This window comes from Acomys minous (assembly GCF_964271855.1).
Source record: "Acomys minous genome assembly, chromosome: 1".
In the NCBI taxonomy this organism is placed as follows: domain Eukaryota; kingdom Metazoa; phylum Chordata; class Mammalia; order Rodentia; family Muridae; genus Acomys; species Acomys minous.
In genome coordinates, this window is record NC_140483.1 from 100,533,091 (window position 1) to 100,556,932 (window position 23,842).

The 23,842-nt window shown below is 40.4% G+C and overlaps 1 protein-coding gene across 3 annotated transcripts in view; it reads right to left on the minus strand.

Moving 5' to 3' along the window:
• Positions 1-23,842, minus strand: part of ZFHX4 (zinc finger homeobox 4) — a 181,330-nt gene that overhangs the window by 3,588 nt on the left and 153,900 nt on the right. For all 3 annotated transcript variants that reach the window (XM_084791428.1, XM_084791426.1, XM_084791427.1), the window contains 6 exons: positions 22,610-22,726; positions 16,614-16,747; positions 16,190-16,390; positions 15,414-15,531; positions 9,110-14,554; positions 1-651 (listed from right to left, as the gene is read on the minus strand). The exon at positions 1-651 is cut by the window's left edge and continues 3,588 nt beyond it. In XM_084791428.1, coding sequence (XP_084647554.1) covers positions 1-651; positions 9,110-14,554; positions 15,414-15,531; positions 16,190-16,390; positions 16,614-16,747; positions 22,610-22,726 — 6,666 coding nt within the window. The remainder of the gene's footprint in view (positions 652-9,109; positions 14,555-15,413; positions 15,532-16,189; positions 16,391-16,613; positions 16,748-22,609; positions 22,727-23,842) is intronic.

Here is a 23,842-nt window from a genome sequence, read left to right on the forward strand (position 1 = left end):
GTTCTTGCTGTTGCTTTTGCTGTTTCTGCAGGGAATCCTGCAGGCTCTGCTGATACTGTTGGTACTGCTGTAGCAGCGCCCCTGGGGAAAGGCCCGCCAGTGTCTGAGGCACTGCAGGGCCATAGGGAAAGAGACTCTCCATGCCACAGACAGGTGGCAGGTAGCCTCCTTGCACTGTTCCAGGGAGCTGAGGTGTAAAGTAGGAAGCAAACCCGGGAATAAAGTATGGCAAGAACTGTCCTCCTATGAAGGATGCTGGATCTCCAGCAATGGCATTCTGCAAGGCCTGCAACTGAGTAGGGTCCATGTGTGTTTCCCCTACCACTTTGCCCAACACTGAAAGAGCAGATGAGATTTTTTCCTCTTTTTTAGGATGCTTTTCGGGTTTGATGGCCTCTGATTCCTCCTCTTTGATTTTCTTGACCTTATTTGGCTTAGTTTGCTTTTTCTCGGATTCTTTGTTCTGTGGCTCGGTCTGCTGTCCCGACAGAGAGGATGAAGGAGGAGGAGGAGGAGGAGGAGGTGGCGGTGGCGGTGGTGGTGGTGGAGTCTGCAGCAAAGACTTGGTGGGAGCACTGCTGAGAGACAGGGCAGGAGACGAAGTAGCTGAACTAGGAAACCCAAGCATGCCGGCACCAGGAGGTGTTAATGCTGAAAACAACAGAGAGATGGCCACGGTCAGTTCACGTACAACACCAAAAGCCTGCACGCTTAACACCTAAGGAGAACTTGGACCTCAAGAAGATGCATTGCACAAACACGAAAGCCCATCGTCACCAACTAGCTTAGGCCTTAGCTGTGATCCTGGTATTCTTTACGTTAATTTTACCTCCTACTGTAACTCCATAGTAGATGGGTTGCAGACTTTTTCAGCACTTTATTCAGAATGTAAGATGTAGAAGATAACGTAAGCTCTATAAATGTATAAATATTAAAAATGTAACAGAAAGATATCATGGCAAACAACAATGGCTGCCTCCAGAGGAGGCACGTTACAAGACGACTTTTCGGTGAGATGCTTTAACCAATTTTTTGTTATACCTATGGGATGGGAGACTCACTCTATCTTTCACTTGAAAAGCCCTACAGAGGCCATGTTCACTAAAGTAATTAGCTATCACATAACACGAAATCCCTGTGTATACACTCCAGTAAAAGAATACACTCACATGGACTGAGTAAGGCAGTGACAGCTGGATATGCACAGATCTGGGCATAGTGAACTGCCATTTCGTTTTTAAGGGTATTCAATTAAGCTACTCCTTACCACCTCAACAACTGGACTAGTGAAATCTTAAAACAAAACACTTCATGAGTTAAGATTCAGTTTACCACCCAGAACATGATTCACCCATGTTTGCTTATAATGTGGCAAACTGCTTGTTATCCATTTCAGAGGAGAAATGGTTGCTGAACAGGCAGTGTGTAGGCTTAGAGGAAGACCTGTATGAGGACTTCACAAGGACTCAGGTTCCTGGTGGAATATCATAGCTGGCAACTGCCTAGGACAAAGCCATTTTAATCAGATAGTCCTCTGGGAAAATGAAGGAGAGCTAAAGATTGAAATGGGGATTGGAAACACCTGTGCTTTCCCAGAAAATGATTTAAAAAACATATAATGTTGACTGTAGAAGGCATAGTCAGTATCTTAAAAGAAGACGGATGTACTTTGTTCTGGAACTAAGGGAGTTTGCCACGTGGACAGGGCAAGGACTGTACTGGAGGCTCTGTGACCTGATAGACTCAATTCAGTGTGACGAAAACACAGTTAACAGTGTGTGGCTCCACAGGCAGTGTCCCTGAGCTTTAGACTCATCCTGTAACTAGGGGGCATCGTCTTGCCTCTTGTGTAAAAGCAACGGGTAGCTGGTAAGAGAGGCAAGATAAGCAAACTTGCCCAATAAACTTCCCACTTCCCTTTCTCAGTGAAACGAAACTAGTTTTTTTTGGCTGGTATTTAACCAGCCAAGAACATTATTCATAGGCTTCACATTCACTCACCTGCACTGGCTCCAGCCAACTGTGCATCAAAAACAGGTTTTAATTGCATCTGTAATGAGTCTATGTAGATTTCTTTGCCTATCATTTCCCCTAAATTACACAATGTCAAAACTATTTGCATAGTATTTACATTGTACTATTGACTACAGGTAATACGGGGGTAATTTAAAATCTGAGGACGGGGATTACGTCGTTGAATACAAGTACAATGGGATATCATATGAGGGTATAGGGAACCTGTGATTTTGGTGTGTGTGTGTGTGTGTGTGTGTGTGTGTGTGTGTGTGTGTGTGTGTGTCCTAGTATGATTGATGAGCATCCGTGTCTTCTTGATCCTTCTCACAATCATATTGTCCAAATGAGCCTCAGTGCCGGAGGCTTTTCATTTTTTACCTTCCCATCCCCATCTCTTTTTACCTTCATGCTCATATGCTCATCTCGAGCCTGCCTGCGCACAGTGTCTATAGTAGTAATGATGACATCTCTGAGGAGGTTCCACCGTGTAGGAAAAGCAGCCTCTTTATATCCTTGATGGTTAGGGAGAATCCATACTAGGCACTGAAGTTTTGTAAAAAAAAGGCATTAATTGCTTCACATCTCTCACTGTGAACAGTGAGAGGAATCGGAGGGGAGACTATATTTTATAGTTTCCCCTTAAGGCTTATATTCTGGTCACCCTGATTCAAATCTTTTGTTTAAAATATTTTAAAGTTCCTTGAGAAATAACTGGTATCAAGTGATATCAAGTGCCCACGCTGTACTAAAGACTGGCGCACTCACTCGAAACTAATGTGCAATGAAAAATTGTATATTAAACTTTGTAGGGGTGGTATGGGAATGAATAAGTAACATTCTCATTCATGGCTCCTTAATCCAACTACCATGGCAGTACTGAGGACAATAGCTAAGTCACTGTTGAAGGTGAGGTCCTCCTCCCTTGACTTACTACACTGTACTTGGGATCATCATGTTCTGACGGTCATAAGGAGAAAGCAATGAAGTTGCTATTACTGAAAAATTTCTAGTTTGCACTAAATTATGTTTGTTTTATTGTGCCGGGAATTGAACCAGGGGCTTTAAACATGATAGGCAAGAACTGTATCATTGAGCTACAACCTCACCTTTGGGTCATTGCTGACTTTCCTCTTTCTTATATTGTACTGATTTCATGACATTCTCTGCTGTTTACCATCCAATAGGACATTATATGTTAACGTCGTGCTACAAAACTTCAAGTTTGGGTGACTGAGGTAGTGACACGATTTAGGGCAGATAAGCTGACTGTGTGTTATTACGATGATAATGGAGTAGTAGGCGGCTTACTTTCCCTTTATTGAGCCATTCTTAGTTTGGGGTCTAATACAGAGGTGCATCCTTAAGTTCAGCAGCTGTGCTCCCTTCTTCTTCAACACTCCTCACCTTAAATCTGAGGAGATAGCCAGGTTGACTGCTTCTCTTACATGAGAATACAAGAACAATATTAGGAATCTAAGAGACATGAGTAATAGCTCTTGTATGTATGACCATACAAGGACAAATAACTGCCACCTCCAGCTTTCTCATTAGATGGCATCCCCATGATCTAATCTGGAGCTCATAATAACGTAAAGGGGTGTCTTGATATGCTGCAGGACCAATCCTACTGGACACACACAAAGACAGCAATGTGTTTTTAGGAATTTCATATCTTGATAAATAAGCTGACTCAAACAGTCATTCAGCAAAAAAAAAAAAAAAAAATTAGAAAAAGCTGACACAATTTTAAAATGGCAGACTTCCTAGTAAGTAATATGTCTGTAAAAAAAATTATAGTCAAAAGTTCTGTAGACATCTCAAGTCTCACAGGGTTGAAGAGCAGATAGTTGTAGTTTTACAATTAAACTTAGTTGTTTAGTGGTTAAGATGCTTTTAGGTCTAGATAGATGTTTTAAGTTGATAATGACAGTAGGTGATGGAGATTGATTTACATTTAGCATTTAGACACACCAAGATAGGAAAGATGTTTTCTTCAAGGCTGTCAAATACAAATAGCCAAAACACTAAGAATATAACATTTATATAATTCCTGATTGTGTCATGGTTCTTCTTGCTATAGGTAGCTTATTGTATATATGTGTAATAATATAAATGTATATCTAGAAAACAAACATGTTTAATTAAAAGAGAGAGAGAGAGAGAGAAAAGTTCAGTAGCCAAATACCAAAAACAACAGAAATAGGAGGAAGAACCAAATAATAATTGTGATATAGAGTAAGTTGTGGTAGCTCGGAACTAAAACCAACTGAAGACAGAATTCCATGACTTATATGCAGTCCTTGTGCTAACAATAAATTCTTTCCTAATTTTTCATCTCCTGCTGTAATTTTTAGAATTTTCTTTAGAGAAATTAAAAAGTTCCCTCTGAATAATCTTATGCTATCGTTTTTCTGAAGTAATTGTCTATTATTTCTTGATAACAATTCTTCCAAGAGAAAATGCTTGTCTGCTTGGGCAGAGGTGGCACACTTTGTAAATCCTAGCACCGGGAGGCAGAGGCAGGTAGATCTCTGTGAGTTCAAGGCCAGCCTGGTCTACATAATGTGTTCCAGGACAGCCAGGGCTATACACAGAAAAAAACCCTGTTTCAAAAAAACAAAAAAAACCAAAAAAAAAAAAAACCAAAATACATATATGTATATGTCTGAATCACAATGAACTTAAATGAAGCCTTTCTATTCATAGGGAAATTTTATTTTTGACATAAAACTAAAAGTAATTAAGTACATGGGGCAAAAAGACTATTGTACCAAAATTACTATGTTGTTGTTTTTACCTAGATTTACATCAAATATGCTAGTAAATTAAAACAAAGTATGTGAAGTATGCAAAGGTATGTTCTGAATTTCCATTTGAGGGGCTGGATGTGTGGCTCAGTGTTATAGGGCTTGCCCATAGTGCCTCAGGCCCTGCATTCTACCCTTAGTGCTCCAAAACTAAGTAAATTATTTTTTATAAAAAAAAGAAAGGCTCATATCGGTGTAGTGGCTAACACCTTTAATCCCAGTATTTGGTAGATAGTGGCAGTTGGTTCCTTGTGAGTTCAAGGACAATTTGGTCTACAAAGCTAGTTCCAGGACAACCAGGGTTACATATAGAGAAACCCAATCTGGAAAAAAAAAAAAAAAGAAACAAAAACAAAAACAAAGAAACAAAAAAAGGAAGGAAGGAAGAAAAAAGAAAAAAAGTCTATTGAGTAAACTATATTTTTAAACACTAGTGGGATATTTAAAAACCAAACATCTTTTAAGATTATAAATAAACCACAAACAGAATATCATTTTTCTATCATTTTGGGCAAAGTGAGACCTATTGCCTAAGGATAAAAGGAAAGTTTAAAGTTTCCAATATTTTTCAGAATATTATATAAATAAGCATGTAACATTCTATTGCTTTTTTTCATATTTTTCATATCATTCCAACAGCAAAACATTATAAAATGTGAAAAGCAATTAAAATAACATTTTTTTTTTAGAAATAGAACAACAATGCTTATACTGAAATGGGACTGGGAATACATGGTAGCTGCTGACCTTGCACGGCATTCTAATTAAGTTAGAAGGACTATAAATAATTAGAAAATATTTTGAAAGTAAAGGAAATACTAAGATTATTGGAGAATAAAAATACTCCCCATAAAAAGCAAAAGAAATTGACTGTCTAAATGTGAAAATGTAGAGGTTATTGAGTAGAACTTAGTATGTATTTGCAAGTAACCAAATTTTGAGGTGCAGCCAGCTTTGGACAAAGTCATTAATTTATCAAGGGCTCATATTCACTGGAGTATGCGTGTTTGTTTTTTGTTTTTTCCATAACTAAATCTTGTTATCATGGGCCTAAGAAAAACATGTCACATTTTCATGGTATAGCCATACAGTTAACAAAGTGTAACAAGAGTCCATAGTGTGTAAGAAACAGAGACATAACCATTCTTATGTTGACGGACATCTAGTTTGATTCTATGACTAGGCTACTGTGTCTGGTGAATATATATCCAGAAGTGGTAGAGACAGGTCACAGAGTAAATCTAATTTTAGTTTTTGATAGTCTTCCACCCTGATGTCCATACCGCCTACACTCATTTACATCCTTACCAGCAGTATGTGCAGGCCAGTTACCTTCTCACCTACACTGTCTGTGTAAGGTATTCTTCTCTGGTCATTCTCAGCAGCAATGACTGTAATATTGTTTATGATTGCCATTCTGGTTGAGGTGGGATATATTTCAATGTGGCTTTGATTGGAAAGATGAACAAATAGAGAAAATGTGATATATATATATATATATATATATATATATATATATATATATCATTCAGCCAGAAAGAAGAATGAAATAAAGGCTTTTTCTGGAAAAAGAAAGCAACTGAGATCATATTACACAAAATAGGCCAGAAGACAAATATCATGGTTTTTTCATTAGAATATATTAACTTTTATGTGAAGCCACATGATTATGTATATATACTGAAACATATATGTATATACACACATATGTACATACATATGTGTGCATAACATGAAAGCAGATGGAAGACTAGGAAACATTATGAGACTAGCGGAAGGAAGAAGGCAAAGAAGGAAGTCTTGGGGAGGGGTGAGTGGGTTCAACATACATGATAAACTTGAATAGATTGCTTTTTATGAAACCCAGGACTACATGCAATGAATGTGCTAACAAAAATAATTACAGCAAAAAGAAATAGAGACAACTTTTACAGGAAAGAATTTTCATCTGGTTTTGTTTGTTTGTTTGTTAGAATAAAGTTAGAATAAAGATGACTTAAGGTTAAGGTGATGACTTTGTTTTTGTTTTTTTGCTGGGTTGTCCACATTACACCATGAAACAGAGAAATGCATTGGATGGGAAATAACCCAGTAGGAAGATATAATGGGCAGATTGACTTGCCAGCTTCACTCCAGGAGTTGTTTAAAATACTCTGCATTCTGCACCAGGTAAGCTAACCTGCAGAAGAGGTGAACTAGAAGTGTCAGAACTCAAGCTAGCCTATGAGAGCCCTGCTGATTATTCTCTGGTGCCCATATTTAAAATCCATCCCAAACAAAGAACTAATCCCAGAGAAATTGCAGATTCTGATGGGCGGCAGCATTTGTGGATCGTTGGTGCTTACAACACTCCCAGTTGGGTTTTGTCCACAATTTAATAAAGCAAAAGAGGCAGTGCTGAGTTCCTGGGTACCTGGAGGGTTTAGCTGTAGTTTAGCTACAGAGGACCAGGTCTCCAATGTCTTCCCAGAAATCCTGGTAGTTTACTTATTAGCAGGTATATATTTAAGGGAAGGATATGAACTTTATTATGGTGGAGTTGCATGAATAAGTAGTTTAATTTCATAAATATCTCTTTCCTTCTTCTTTCCTTTCATATGGGCCCTCTGGGTTCCAGCATTAGACATATTTCAGAAAAGTCATTTGTCCCAGCCTAAGAGCCAGTGGAGAGAAAGAAAAACTCTGTGATTAGCACTTATAAAGACACAATCACTATGAGTCAAAAATGACATGTGAAATAAAAAGACTCTGTCTTATGTATCATGGATTTCTACATCAGACACATTTATGTGTCAATTAAAAATCACCATGGCACATAAAGTAGGACCACATAGTAACCAAAATGTGTTACTACAGCTCTAATATTTAGGGTCCTAAGAGTATCCAGACAGCTAGGCAGGAAATAACTTTGGGAAATGAGGAATTGGTGGGAAGCGAAAGGAAGGTGTATTGAAGATGCTTCTCTGGCACCATAGATCTTCTACCTAAAGTCAACAGGATGATGAGGCATGGGGAACTAACCAGGCAGCATGGTGGGAAGGACGTTGGGTATTACTGTTTCCAGGACTTCTCAGCTAAGTTAGAATAAAGATGACTTAAGGTTAAGGTGATGACTTAGAGTTTTGTTAGAGAAGGATGATATCAGAAGACCGAAATTTAAATAAAACTCCAATTTGTAAAATATTAAAATAGGTTTTCTTGACATTCTTTGCAAACATATACAATCGGAAAGTGCTAGATCTAAAGAATGTAAAAGAAAAAAATCTTTCTGGGAAAAAAATCACTGACAAAGTTAAAATTAAACCAAATAATGTAGCTCTAATAATGTCTAACTGGCATTAAATATTAGTTACTATATTCAAAAGCCTGCATAAATTTCATTTAGCGTGACCACAGAACTGGATTCAGTATCTGAGGCTACCTCAAGTAGTTCTTCTACCACTTTTCCCTTCTCTGGTTGTAAAACTTAGCCGAGGGAAGGGCGGGAAGAAAGATGTTGAATGGCATGGCTTTCTTCAGTTGGGAGTGTGCTGAAATAGCAGCAGAAACATGGCTACAAGCAGCACATTTTATAACATGCTAACCTGCAAATGATCACATAAGTCAAGATTTTAGTCATTGAAATTTCAGCATAAGCTTTATTATGTGAGAGGTGCACTATGAGTGGATTTCTGTGACTCGAGAACCCTTAGGTTGAATCTCAAGAGCAGGAACACAAAAAAGAGACAAAGACAAACACGAAAACAAAAAGTACCAACAAAAACAAGACAAAACAAAACCATGCCTCTTGGAAATAAAATAAATTAAAATATTAGTGAGTACATAGTTTAATGTCTCACCCTCTTGATAGGCAAAGCAGACACAATGTCACATTGATGTGGAAATTAACGAGTTAATATTTCTAAGAGTCAACTAGGCAATGCTAAAAATGATCCATTTCTGAGAATCTGCTGCCATATAGCTATATTTAATTTTCCCATCTTTGTTCAGGTCAACCATGCTCAATAATACAAATATATTACACACACACACACACACACACACACACACACACACATATACATACATATACACATACGCAATAAATGCATGCGTATGTATGTATACACACATACATGTATGTGTGTATTTATGTTATATATTATATTTTGAATAACTTTTCAGATTGAAATTCAGTGGCTGAAATGAGGACATATAAATGTACCTTTTCCTTTTTGGTTACATGAGATCGGCTGCCTATCACCACCTAATCAACTAGACCAACTCTCCTTTAACAACAGACTTACTGTTTGAATTTTGTGGAAATCCCGGCAAAGAGGAAGGACCATTCATTCCAGGGAGAATGACCGGGGGAAGGCCGGGGAGTCCAGGGTAGGTTGCTGGCAAGCTGATACCATGGAGCGAGCAGCTGTCTGTGATGCCTGGCTGCTGTACTGTTAGGCCCAGCACATCTGAAGCTTTCTTTATACGGTCAAGCTCTTGTTGGGCCATCAGCTGTCGAACGGTGGTAGGAGCGAGGTAATCTTTCTCCCGGTCAAGCTGACTGCCCACGGTCTCCCTCACTTTGGAAATGTGCTGTTTGGAGAAAATATGATCTCGGATAGACAAGCGGGCAGAGTACTTCACCCCACAGAGGGTACACTCTGGCTTGGTGCCGTCGGTTCCACTTTGATTGATCATGAACGGCTTTCCTATGTTAATTTTAAACTTCTTTTCCTTCGCCCTGGCATTCTGAAACCACACCTGCACCACCCGTTTGGGCAGACCGATCTCATTGCCCAGCATTTCACATTCCTGCATGGTTGGAGTCCGGTAGTCGCTGAAGCAAGCCTTGAGGACCTTGAGTTGGAGGTTGCTCATCTGGGTCCTGAAGCGCTTGTGACCAGGCCGGTCACTGCTTTTGGATTTAAAGGGGTTGCTAGACCCAAATGGATTTGGTGAGCTGGGGTCTGCTATGCTAGATGTTTCGCTGCGATCAGCATTGTCATCCGGGTCGTCGGTGATATAAAAGCTTTGGTCATGGTCACCGTCTTTGTCATTAAAGGCGATTGATGGGCTCGTGAGAGAAAAGAGAAACTTGTCATCGCAGACCTCTGTCGTGGGTGTGGTTGCTGGTTTTGGCAAAGAGTCGAGAGTTTTGGTTTCTTTAGGGGACAAAGCCGGCTTCACCTCCCCGGAACCTCCCGTGTTTTCCATATCTGCTGCCCCCTCATCTCCTGTGGTGGCGTCACTGATGGCTGTATTAATGGATGATGTCTCATCAAAGTCAGTTTTATTCTGATCATACCCAGCCTCAGCTGCAGGGGTGTTTAAATTCTCTACATCCTCGGGACATTCCGCTTTGAAAGAAGAAGGACTTAGAAGATTCTTCGGAGAGAGTTCTGCTGTTTTACTAACAGGCGTTGAGACTGTAGAGGCCAATTCATTCTCACTAGATAGATCAATTTTAGTTAATGGTAAAGATGGGTAATCGAAATAAATGTATTTCTGTGGGCTCTCTCCCCCATCCTCTGTGGATATTAAAGGGCTCGGGGGCAAACTGTAACCTGCCTGTTTCCCCTCGTTCCAGTGGCGAGAGCGAATGTGGCTTTCTAAGGCTGACTTTGCTTTAAACAGAGCTCTGCAGAACGGACAGCGTTTATGGGACTGGGCAGGACCCACTGCCCGGAACTGCCCTTTCCTTTCCCGAGCGCGTGTGTTCTGGAACCAGACTTGCACGACTCTCTTCTTCAGCCCCACTTCTCGTGCAATGTGGTCAAGCATTTTTCGGGTAGGGTTAGAATCCAGCAAGTACTTTTCATAGAGGATTTCGAGCTGCTCGGGCGTAATGGTGGTCCTCAAGCGTTTATCGCGGTGTTGATCTTCACCGCTATTGCCTCCCTCCTTCTCACTGCAGTTGTTATCTTCTTTATCGTCCAGTTTCCTTTTAAGGGAAGCAGCAACACTGGTCGGGGCCGCGGTGTGGGAAGTACTGGTCTGTGGCGGTATCTGGGTGAGAGAGCTCCCCAGCAGCTGTCCAGTCATCAGTGGATTGTTGGGGTCAAATATCATATAGGGCATGTCCATGGGCCTCTCCAAGAACGGAGAGTGGAGAAATTGGTTTTGAGCAGCGAGGAAGTGCATGTGCTGGTGTTCCTTCCAAAGTTCCAAGGTCGGGAAGGCTATGGTACACTGATCACACGGGTACTGGAGTAACTGTGGAGGTAGAGTGTTCTGCAGAGAAGTCATGGAAATTTGCAGTGGACTGGAAGGGATTGGAGTTTGAGAGGCCGAGGGAGGTCTTCCAATCAGTGGGGGTTGCTTGGCTGGCTGTGGTGGGGGCTGTGATATGGATGCCTGCTGTGGGTCTGAAGAAGTTGATCCTGATGAGGGAGCTGACTTGGTGGCCTGAGGAGGACAGGGGTCACTCTGCTTTGTCTTTTCTGTGGGATAGTCGGGTTTTGGAGAATTCCTCTCAGGTTCTGCTTTGGGAGATGGAATCAGGGGTGTGCTAGTGCCAGAGCCTGAGCTGGCTGCTGGGACTGCAGTGCTTTTGGCTGTATCTGTTTGTCCAGACGCCGTGCAATGCTTGTATATCACTTGATCGGTGGCATCCATGGAGTCTTCTGTTTGGCTTTCATCTTGTGCATCATCATCTTCATCCTTATAACATTGCTTCTTCTGGTGTGTGATCAAGTCAAAGATCCTGGGGAAAACCACACTGCACTTTTTACATTGGTACTGCATGTTGCTTGTTCTAATATACCGTTCATTGGTGAGCTCTCTCTTTTCGTTATCTTTAGCTTCTGCCTGGTTCTCGTAGCTCTTCCGGGCTTTCTGACGAGCATTCTGGAACCACACGACAATAACCCGAGTGGGTAGGTTAAGGACAGTGGAGAGCTGCTCTATTTCATCATCTTTCGGGTAAGCATTTGTGTCAAAGAAGTCCTGCAGAACCCTAAGCTGGTAGTCAGTAAACCTGGTTCTGGATGACCGTTTGCTGAAAGAGGCATCTGATTTGTAATGTTCTAAAGAGGCAGGTTGTGGATCAATTCTGATGTCTTCTAGGACAGTGATAGGAGGGTTACTGAAGTTGTATGGAGAATCTTTATTCCTCTGCCGCTCCTTAAAGAGTGTGTTTCGAAACCAGTGTTTGATGACTTTTTGAGAGAGGCCAGATTTCTCGGCCATTTCTTGGATCTGTTCTTCACTGGGAGAATTATTGATGTCAAAGTAAGCTCTTAGGATTTTCAGCTGATCATCTGTAATCCGGGTCCGTGGCCGTTTGAATTGAGAATGCCTTAAGAAGTTGGGGTCTAGCCCCAGCTGCTGCTGGCAAAGCTGGGTGAGGTCTGCCGAGAGGGTTTCCATCTGCGGCAGCTGCAGGGCGAGCTGAGGGGGGAGTGCAGGGTGCTGGACTGGCTGCATCATAATAGAGGGGAAGAGGGGGAGGTCAAGAGAAACAGGCAGTTGGACCTGTGGAGGTGCAGACGGAGGAGGAGGTGGAGGTGGCGGCGGTGGAGGAGGAGGAGGAGGTGGAGGTGGCGGAGGAGTGGGTGGTGGAGCTTGCAGAGGAGCAGAGGCTGTGTTCGGGATTTTCACAGGCCCTAAAGTAGAAGGCTGTGGAGGTGCAGGAGGCAGGGGAGGTGGCGGCGGTGGAGGTGGTGGTGTTTCTGGGGAGGAAGGAGAGATTGGGTAAAGCTTGTCATAGGCCTCCCTGTACTGACGAGCAAATTTTTCTAGTGCTCCGTATGGGAAAAATTGCCCGTGCACATGTTCCTGGTGACTCTTTAAAATGAGAACGTTCGAGAACAGTTTACCGCACGTCCCACACTCCAGCTTGTCAGAGTTTTCGACTTCGCCGCTTCTACACTTCTTCTGCACCTTCTGCCTGTTCTCATTATACTGAATGACCAGTTCAAAACCAAAGTTCTCCAGTAAAGCTTTGGCTGCATTCCCCCTGGCCCCTGAGGCTATTCGGGGTGGAGGAATACAGGGTTCCATGGATTTTTGTTTCTTCAGGTCTTTGCTATCTTTGAGTCCTTCGCTATCATTTGTAAATTCTTGCTTTGGTTTTTCTTGCTTTTCAGTCACCTCTTCTGCCTCCTTGTAAGACGGCATGTCCTTCATGAGCTGGCAGTCTGTACTCGCCAGGCTACCTTGCTCTTGTTTCAACAACTTGCTTGGCTGCTGTTGCAGTTGCGGCTGCGGCTGCGGCTGCGGCTGCTGCTGCTGCTGCTGCTGCTGCTGCGGTGGTTGGGGAGGCTGCGGATTTTGAGGCTGCAACTGGGGCTGCGCAGCTTGGTATTGTTGTGCTTGTTGCTGTAGAAGTTGGAGCTGAGTCTGGCCAACGTGATGCTGTGTTTGAATCTGTTGCTTCAGATCTTCAAGCAAGGAACCAGCCATGCCTGCCATACCTGGCATCCCAAATGTGGCAGAGCTGGGCAAACCCAGATCTGGCCCCAAGCTAAACTCTGCCCCAGGTATGTAGAATGGAAAAAGGAACTGCGGTTGCTGAAACTGGAGCAGTGCCTCTGGGGTCATTGGAAAATGAGGCAAAAAAGCTGGGTTTAGGAACTGTGGCTGGAAAAAGGCAGCCTGCTGCTGCAACTCATGCTGAAGTTGCATCTGGAGTTGTGCTGGTGACCTCGGTGGTGGATGATGGGTGGGCTGAGCAGAGATTAAATCAGGAGTTTGTTTTTTATTTAATTCTTTGGCATCTAAGTGGGTGTCTTTGCTGTTGATGGAAGCTAAGCTCATGGACTCTAACATCCCTTGGCCGGGGCTGTTCACATTAGCTGTAATGCTGTGCCCACCAGTTAGGTGCCCACTTGGCTCCAGCTTTGCAGCCCTGGCCTTTGTCTGGTGGAGCACTGACCTCATGTGGATCTCCAAGGTCGAGCTTTGGCTGTATGCAACACTGCAGATGCTGCACTTATAGGGCTTGTTGTCTGTGCTGCTATTGGCTTCTTGGGGGACAGGGCTGGAGGCTTCCTGCAAAACCTTTTTCAACTTATGCAAGTGAGACACTGAATTATAATGGACCAAAAGAATATTCTTTTGGGTGAATGACTCTTTGCACACTGTACATTTGTAAGGACGAGATGGATCGAGGAATTTTTCCATTGTAAAATTGGGTCCTTTTCTAAAAGGTAAGGTCCGCTTTGGTTCTGAGCCAAGGTCATCTGGGATGGAGCTGCTGTCGCTTCCTACAGGACTTGCCTTCCCTTCATGGTCCACCTCATACTCTCTCTCCATTTCCTGATCTAGGCCATGGTCCTCCTGGGGCATTGTTTCACTCTCTGCCCAGAGCTCACCATTCATGGGCAAGGAGGCATATAGCTGCTGAAGCTCAGCTTCACTCAGTTCTGGGTGGCCTGCTTCCAAGTGTTTTTTTAAAGCCTGGAATGTACGGAAGCTCCGCTGACAGAGGTTACACATCGTGGCGGCCCGAATTGCATGATACTGGGAATGTATCTGAAGCTTCTGCATAGTTTTAAAAGCCAAGCTACAGTGATTACAGCGATACTTATAAACATGGCGGTCAGAAACTGATAAGGGCTGCCTTTTTTGTTGTTCACTCAGTTGATCTTGCAGAGTATCTGAGATTTTTGCATCCTTATTGCTGTTTTTATTCCATTCCGATGCCTCCAAGGGTTCCTTTGATGGTTTCTGTTCCTCACTCTTTATTTCCACACCCGCCTTTGTATCCTCAAGACCTGCCATACTTTTGTCATCCACTGGGCTTTCACCTGTTAGGAAAAAGCACAGACATAACTTACGGTAAGAACATGAACCACTCAAACGTCAGTAATTGTAAGTTTGAACCAGTAATGATGTCCGCTTAATCGAGCCTGTTTAGAAATCTTAGTGGAGTCCTATGATGTGGAAAACACTGCACCAGTTGTCCATAAGAGGATGAAATGGAACTCACACCTGACCTGAAGGAATTTAAGGACAGGGAAGAATACAAGTCAAAGGCAATGACAAGGTACTGCAAGAAGCACATCACCAGCGGCCATGAACTTGGAGCACATGAATTAGAACACTTAGAATGTCACTAGGATTCTCCAAGAACAGGTAGAAAGAGTCATGGCAGATAGTCCTTAGAACATAAAGCTCTGGGCAGCACCGTATGTTGTTTTCCTTTGTGCCACTAAAGAAGTCTTTGAAAATGGGGCGATTTTACAAGGGAAATCTCCCCACCCCTAGAAGAGAACTAAAATTAATGGCTGCTGAGAGAGAGATTTTCTTCAGCAATCAGCACTGTGATAAGTGGTTCAATCCTAAGCCCAAGTAGTCAGGTCTAAACACATGTACATATAAGAAATTTAGATGGACTCAGCAGGATCTTGTGTATGTGTGTGTGTGTGTGTGTGTGTGTGTGTGTGTGTGTGTGTTCATGAACAATAAATATTAAAGAAGTGGAGAGAACACAGGAGGAGGTGGAGGAGGAGAACATTGGGAATGATGTAAATAGATTATTCATTGTAAAGCCTAAAAGATGTGTATATAACTAAAAATGTATTTGGTAGTGGTGTTTTGGGGGCATTGTCCCAAAGGCAAGCTCTGAAAGTTTTCTCTATGCAGTATCATCATAGGTGAGCATACCTGAATATTTCCCAGAACCCTCTGCTGACATGGCCGCAGGTGGGTTCCGCTCTGATTTCTCAGGGGCAGCTGCTGGCAGTAGCATACTGTTTGGCATCATTACATCAGGGACAGGCACCTTTGAACACCAAAGGGATTGCCGTTAAATGTGTTGTGGAAATCACTGAGCAATAGACTGGAATATATATATACACACACAAATATATATATATATATATATATATATATATATATATATATATATATATATATATTTGTGAGTATGTGTGAGCACCTGTGTGTATACACACACACACATATATACATATACACATACATACATATGTATATGTATACTGGAATATACATGTGTATACTGGAAAAATAGATATCCCACCTATATTTTTCTAACCCAAACAGGGACATCTATTGCTTCAATGTTACTATAGTTCTATATTATTCTTTTAATGCTATGATGCTATGACTTAAAGGTTTTTGAAGAACTATATTTTTATAATGATAATCAAGAAACTTTTAAGCTAAAAGTACCCACAAGAGTCATTTCATTGTTACAAAAAGAACCACAAAATATGTCTTTAATTAAACCATGCTGAGTATCATATTTTTTTCCAAGCAAGACCACAAATGGGTCTACACTGTGATTTCTATGGCACAGACAAAAAAGGAACTCAAAATGACTCAGAAGAAATAAATGTCTATGAACCCATAATGACACTTGTATACTGATAACTTAACAGAGGTCCCATCAGTTTTGCATCAGACTTTGATATCCTTACTGTCATAAGCAGCTTCTCCACACAGTCTGGAGACACACTGTGCAAATGGGTCAGATGCAGCTGCAGGTGCATTTTGTTGCTGAGGACATCCTGGCAGAGGGGACAGCAGATGACAGGCTGCACAGAGTGCTGTGACAGGACATGCATCTGGATCCGACTTTGGTCCCTACTATTGTAGTTACAATAAGGACACTGATAGAACTGGAAAAGATTGAATAAACATGAGCATCATTAGCTGATATAACTGAAACATCAGGTTGTGAAGGGTAACATCAAGACGCAATACTTCAGCCATTGCTATGGCTGTGTATGTTTCAGCAGTGTACAAACTTGGGGATTCCCACATGACCAGGAACATAGAAATAAAATAAACAAATAAACAAAAAGGTCTATTCATGCACCAAAGGGAAAACCATATACTTACCTGTTCAGGACAAAATTTATTGTCCTCTGTAGTTTTCGACCTTTTGGTTCCTGCATCCTCCTCTTTGGCCAGCAGCAGTGGCTGTGTGCCCGCTGCCACACCAACTTTCAGCTCTTTCTCTGGGGTGATCACTCCTAATTCCCAAAAAGAATAGGACGACTCAATTTATGAACGCCATGCTACCAACCAGGAAATAAAACAATGGTGACAATAAATCCACTGGATTTATCAAAGCAAAACCAAGACAAGCACTTTTAAATGATGCTAATCTCAAAACACAAACAGCACTCTCCTTCCTGTCCCCTCAGTGGACTTTGCACATCTATTTTAAAGCACACTCCTGTCTTCTGTTTAGATAACCCTTGATGGCCTTGAACGGTTCATCAATAACATGTGTTCTCTGGTGTCTCCGTATGCCTTTATCACATTAAAGCAAATCCTTTCCCATTTACAAATACCAACTTAGAAAATCACTGCTTCCTCTCCCTTACAACCATTTAATTCTTTTCCAAATTCTTAAGAACTGAGATTCTAAACTCTCAAGAAGAGCCCATGAGTTATAATTCAGAAATTAAAATACAATCTTCATAGAGGATTGAGGGTTTCTAATCATTTTAAAGTTAAATATCCAATTCACTTCTGCTATTAGTAACTTGAGAAGGTAATGCAGGGGTTTTAGCAGGTGGCTATATACACAGCAATACAACAGGGGTCTCAAGGAGATAACTGTATTATGGCATTAATACAAATATTTGGTGTTAATGATGATTAAAAATTTGCCTAGTTGAGCAGTAGAATGTGTAGTAACCTCACAGAGATCAAAGGGGAGGGGGAGCACAATTCTAATTTTCCAATCTAACAGAAAATTCTTCCCAGCATCAATTTGCCTGGTAATCTCCTCTGCGAAGCTGGATATTACAGCGACATCGGGTAGTCATGTCACATACGTCTCACGACAAACACAAAACCTCATTTACCAGCCATTCCAATCTCATCATAGCACGGCATCAGCTGACCTTTTTTTCTGCTGTTTATTATGAGTATTTCTAATTTTAACTTTCAATTTTCACCATCTTCCAGTCAATTTGCAACTAAATTATTTCCAGGGTGAGGACACTATCACTGGACAACTGGGTGCAAATACATCTTGAGATGCAGTGGAGCTACACCATTGATTGCTATCAGACCCCGCATAGATACACAGTCCAGGGCAATCTGCCTGTATGCTGTATATGAAGATTTGTCTTAATTTTTTTTTCAGTGCACATACAGTTCCTATAAGTGAACAATTGTACTTTATTATAAAAGAATCCAGGTTTCATTTTAAAATGAGCTCAAGGCTGTTAGAGAAACAACTGAAAATAAAAATAGTAAAAGATATAGAACAAAAAATATCTCATTCTATGTCTACCTTAGGTAGAGATAGATGTGTTAGACTATATAAATGAGTTTGGAAATTTAAAATTCAGGAAGAAAATTAAATGGATGGGAGTAATTTTTAGGAGATCAAAATTAAAATAGGATATAGTCAACAAGACAATCACGGTTTCATTCCTTTGTTGTTTCCGGCAGATGTGGCATATTCTCTGCTTCTCACTTGTTATGTTGCTGCTAATTCATTACTTTTATTCGAGGTGATATAATTGTATCTACTATATTCTCTTAGAGAAGTTTCAATTTGGTTCTATTTATTTGAAAATTAGTAATGTTTGTTTATGAAGGAACTTAAATTTGATAGAGACTTAAAACTCTCATTTTATTGATTAAAAATTTCCAAGTATTTGATGTCCAGTGATATTCCTCAAACTGGAGCATATTCTCCCAATGATGAAATCAAATTTTATTTTTATTTCTCAAGCCAAATGCAGCATAAACTCTGTGCTGTTGGTATTAAAGTGCTAAATCCTTAAAGAAAAATAATGTGGTATATAATATTTGCCAATATAGTTAGCTATTTAAAATGTCAGACCAAACTGTACAAAATGATTGTCATTTAAATTAACAAGTGTCTATCAGTTGTCTTTGCCTGATTGACTTTTCTTTAAATGTTTCTCTTAATGAGTAACAATGTTTCCTAAAGAGAGTAATACCATGTCATATTCTGTTATATTCTCTAATGGACAAGATCAAATCCATGACATTTACATACAAGTTGGAAAATAATCCCCACAACCTGTTTGCAAGCCTCTTGAGACATCAGAAGTAAAAGTAAATTTTACTTCTGAAAGTAACTTTCGGAAACTTCTAACTCCATGAACTCAATTCCATGAACACATATAAGGGCTACTTGGAAGGGTAGAAAACAGTATGGTTGGAAGGTATTAACTATGTTACTAAGCCTATCACTAGTATAAATGTTTGGCTTAATTAGTCTGTACATGTAAGTGACACATAGTTTTCATTTTTATACTCATTGATATTCATTAGTTAAATGATACTTGATAATAAGAGAAGGCAAGAGTTTTAAGGTTCAATAAAAAGGAAAACAGATGCTTGATTATGAGGCAGGTCTTCCAAGTGACCTAAGTAGGTGATATAAGCAACATCTTATACATTCTTCTATATTTATATTTATTTCAAGTTCAATACCAAAGCACACCTGGTAAATTATAGGAAATCAAATCTGAGGGGCTTTTCTTGAATTGTGTCACGCTAGGGAAAAAAGTCATTTATTAAATAAGGCCAGTTAATTTTAGGAAAGCTTTTGATTAAGTTTTGTGATTACTCATTTCTTATATTTGCAACTTCATTTTAAATAACACCCGTTTGTTATCCTGAAGCAGAAGAAATGTTGAAATGAGATCATAATTTATTTTGTAACATTAAGGACACCACAATATTCTCAAAGAACAATGCCGTTTTAATGAATTTTAACTAAAAAATGAATTCTAATTACAAATAAGTACTGCCAAATATATGAGCCAATGATTATCTGTCAGTTACAGGATTATTTAACTTGCAAGAGATTGCTAATATAAAAATGACATAATTCATTTCAATTCAGATACCGCCTACTTAATTTTCAATCCCTAAAATACAGAAGGCTGTAAAATGGTTTATATTCATAACAAGTCAGGAGAATCCAATAACACACATGTTACAGTGAACCTTGAAAAACAATAAATCAAAATACTGAGTTATTACTTATAAATCTCTGTATTTGATAAAGTTTGAATACGTTAAAACTCAGATATAACAGATGTTGTTCAACTCAAGTAGTTCTAAAGTATAATTACCAACACAGTATTCTTTCTACTGAGACTAGAATCGGAGGATAATTTTAATTGCAATAATGAAGGTTAATTTCCATCCTTCTTCATGTTTACTCCCTTATTAAAAAGTGGTTCCCTTAGCCATGGCAGAGACATATTACATTTTCAATGCAAATGTATTAATCTGGATAAACTCTATATTAATTCTCGTACTGCACTGAGCTATAATTTGGATTATAATTAATCTAAAGTGGCACTAGATTTAAATGACAATATAAATGAGGCATTAGGAAGCTTTTCTATTATGAATGAATATTCAGCAAATATAGCATGCATATTGCCAAGTCTCACTTTGAAAGCTTTAGTTCTTCAGATTAATGTTAGCAGCAGAACACAGCAGCTTACCAACACACTGCTCCAGACATGTGCTAATTCCTTCCTGCCTAAAAAAGTTCGAGGTTAAAGTGGGGTCAATCTGTTTTCCCATCTAACCTATTAACATAGTAATTACTCTGTAAGTTTGCTCTTATTCTTTTGACAATTATAGCTAATATAAGAACAAAAGAATATAAATAAGTGGTTATCTAATAATTAGATACACTTTTGCAAGGAAAAACAAGCGTGGAATAAATTTGCAAGCTGGTACGGTTCAATTCAGAAGGCCCAGAACTTTCTTCAAAGATCCTATTAGTTTTAAGTAACAAGAAGCATCTTAAAGGCTGCGAAGGTTTCAAAGCTAAATATTTGCTTCTCAACATTTGCCTTTCGTTGGCTCTTGGTTAGAGCTCATTTTCAACTTTCTGTTTATGTACCCTGGAGTGAATTTTTGTTACAGGGATATCACTTATTTTAAATAACTGCCAGTATGCAATGATCTGTATTTCCACATACCCCAACCTTGTGTATATGGTGCAATTAGAAACTCAAAAAAGCGCGATAACTCTTAGCGCCATTAGGGAACAAGTGGAAGCCCATGACTTATGCAGAGCAGTGAACTGTGCTGTGGAGTCCCAGCATCTGCAGTGTGCTACTCACCAGTAAGATGGGACCCATTTTCAAAAACACCTCCCACAATCCACCGCTGGCAAGGACCTAGACAGTAGATGTTTAATATGAAGCTTTGTGTCCTACATCCACGAGCACCCAGTGACCCCTGCTGTGATAGCTTTCTGTCCCTATGTTCCTCTGATTAACAGAGGGAAAAGGCATTGCAGTCTGTTTTTTGTACAAGGGCATCAAACGCCACGTAAAGCGAATTCCAGCATCCACAAACTGGCTAGCCACTTGCCTTGGAGAGGTGCGTCATGGACGGCATAAGCTGGCTACCTTGCTGTCTTCAGCCTTTTTAAAAATGAGATTTCTGGGGGGGGGGGCTATCCTTGACATTAGATGCTTCAAGTTCTATGCCATCTGCCTTAGAAACCAGCCTACTCCTATGCCTCTGTGGCATTTTTTTCCCCCAGAGGTTGAGTTTTAGGCTCGATAACAAGCGTACATCCTCTTTGCTTAAATCAAATTAGAATCATAGACTCAACACTATATCCTAGAAGCAAATAACAATGATGTTTTTCTCACTGGACTCCCGCAAGAAATTTAGCATTAAATACTTTGAGGGAGGAAGGAAGAACCATTAACACACATTTTGAGGGGAATGTAAAATTTAGGCATGTAAAGACTGAGATACGCATATGATGTAATTCAGATTTTAATACACTCATGTGCAAAAATGATAAATTTTGTGTAATCCAGGACCCTTCTACCGGGCTCTTTATATTGCGGCTGTCACTGTAGTTCCAAGAGAAAGATAGATGACTACCTGAGAGTAACAGGCTTGAGCCCGTTTCAGCACTTCTTCTGCTTCAATGAGTCCAACATAATAAAACTAGGTATAGCGTGCAGCAAGAGTGGCCAATGTAATATTCATTGCGACCACAGATTTCCATCTCATACATACAAAGCATGGATGAAGCCATATATTTGCCAAACCAAACACAGAAAAAGCCGTAGGTATTCACACCAGATGCTGGCCTAGGGTTTGTTTGTGCACAAGTAAATGTCATGACACGAAGGTTTGTTTTCAAAGACAGTAGCTTTCATTACTTGGATTTGTCTATTCCAGATCAAAATTACCGAGCACCTAATCCCTTTTCAATGATATTTCCTCCTTCTTAGGCCAAATCATCTGTAAACTTTCCCACTAGATTTTGTTTGAAATGCCTCAAATAGATGCCCTTAAAAAGGGCAAATTCCTGACTGGAGAGAGAGAGAGGAGAGAGAGAGAGAGAGAGAGAGAGAGAGAGAGAGAGAGAGAGAGAGAGGCAGAGAGAGAAGGAGTAGCATTTATTTTTAGGGCTACATGGTGTGGGAGGGTGCATATGATTGAATGATAAAATTCAAGTGATATCTAATCCAGAGCTTATGAAAAATTAATATGCCATCAGAGGAATCACAAGTATAGCTAAGATTAATGAAAGGCGCTTAAAAATTACAAGCACACAAACTGATTTGATTAAAAAATAATCTCACTAGTCATCCTGTAATATTCTTCAACTTATCCACATCTATTCTGTCAGATGGTTATGATTAAAAATAGGTCAATGGGAGGCTACTGATGGAGATCACATGCAAGTTGCACACACAGTGACTAGTGGTGGGAATGCTCAGACAGTTTAACATGAATACAAGCATTTAATGAGCTTCATGGGGTCACAATGAAGGGAAGGTTGCCTTTGGGAAATGGATGGGTATAGAAAAATGAACAAAGGAAAGAGTCTAGCATCTTACCAGGGTCTTTATTAGAGTTTTTGCCTTCACTATTGTCTCTCTCGTGTGTCTCCTTCTCATCATCCTCAGTCACTGTGGTAGGCTTCAGAGTTCCTCCCGCCTCTTCGCTTTGTTCTTCTGTTAAGAAAGCAGATCAGTGAACACAGTGTACACTAATACAAACTGGGTGACCTTTTTATCACTCCGTTTATCTCTGAATTTTATCTATAAATTGTCGACACATCTTCCTACTTTAAAAAAATGTACACGTTGAGGCAGAAGTCTACATTAGAACAAACTGAGACCAGCTTAGAGCACAATTTTATCTTTACCCTCTGAGAGTATTTACATGGTATTAAGAGAAACAAACTCATTTTTACTATAGTTTGATCTGAAAAAGATTGGGTGATCAGGGGTGGAAGGCAACTGTCGTTTGAACAGCAGAACTTTTCAGCAACATGTATCCAACCTCATGGACCTGGGGCCAGGGCCTGAGAGCAAGCCAGACACAGGGGAAATTCTCAGTGAGATAAAGTGGGAACAGCGCTATAAATAAAGGATGGATGCTCTTCCTGCACGGAGACTCCAGATCTTGGATAGATTCCTTAAGATGTCCTTAGGTAAGACAGCCAAACTTCAGCTCCCCTGGGTGTTTGTCTGTAAAGGAAAGCTACCCAAGGCTTTGACATAACGAGGTACTTGTAAGACAACTGCACCACACCACACCTCATTCATGGGATCACACCAGCTAGATTACACGAAAATCCTCGTCGTAACTCAAACCTACTTAATTATTCTGTAAATCTCAGCTATGCCACTGCTGGTGGATTAATCTGTTTACGCAGTTAGCCTCTGTGCTGGGGCTGTGCGGCACTAATCCGTGAAAGGCCCACTGTTCTCTTTCATCCTGCGATCATTTGTCTCTCAGTGTGCTGATGTCACATTTTAATGAATTTTTAGCAATCTGAGTAATGCCAGATAACCAGGCTCCCAGCTCCCCACAGCATGGCATGCTGTTTTCATTGCAGCACAAAAATAAAAGCCATATTCCCCAGTTCAGGTAGGAATTACATAAATTAGGAGAAGGTAAAATGGGATTTGAAGCACCAGGCTGAACAATTTCATAAAATCTTTAATGACCATATAAATTAACCCTGGAAAGGCAAAAGGTCATCAGAACACATTTGCATACACTTTCCTATTTGCTTTTGATAAGCAGAGCTTTTATGCAGAGAACATGATACAATTAACCCT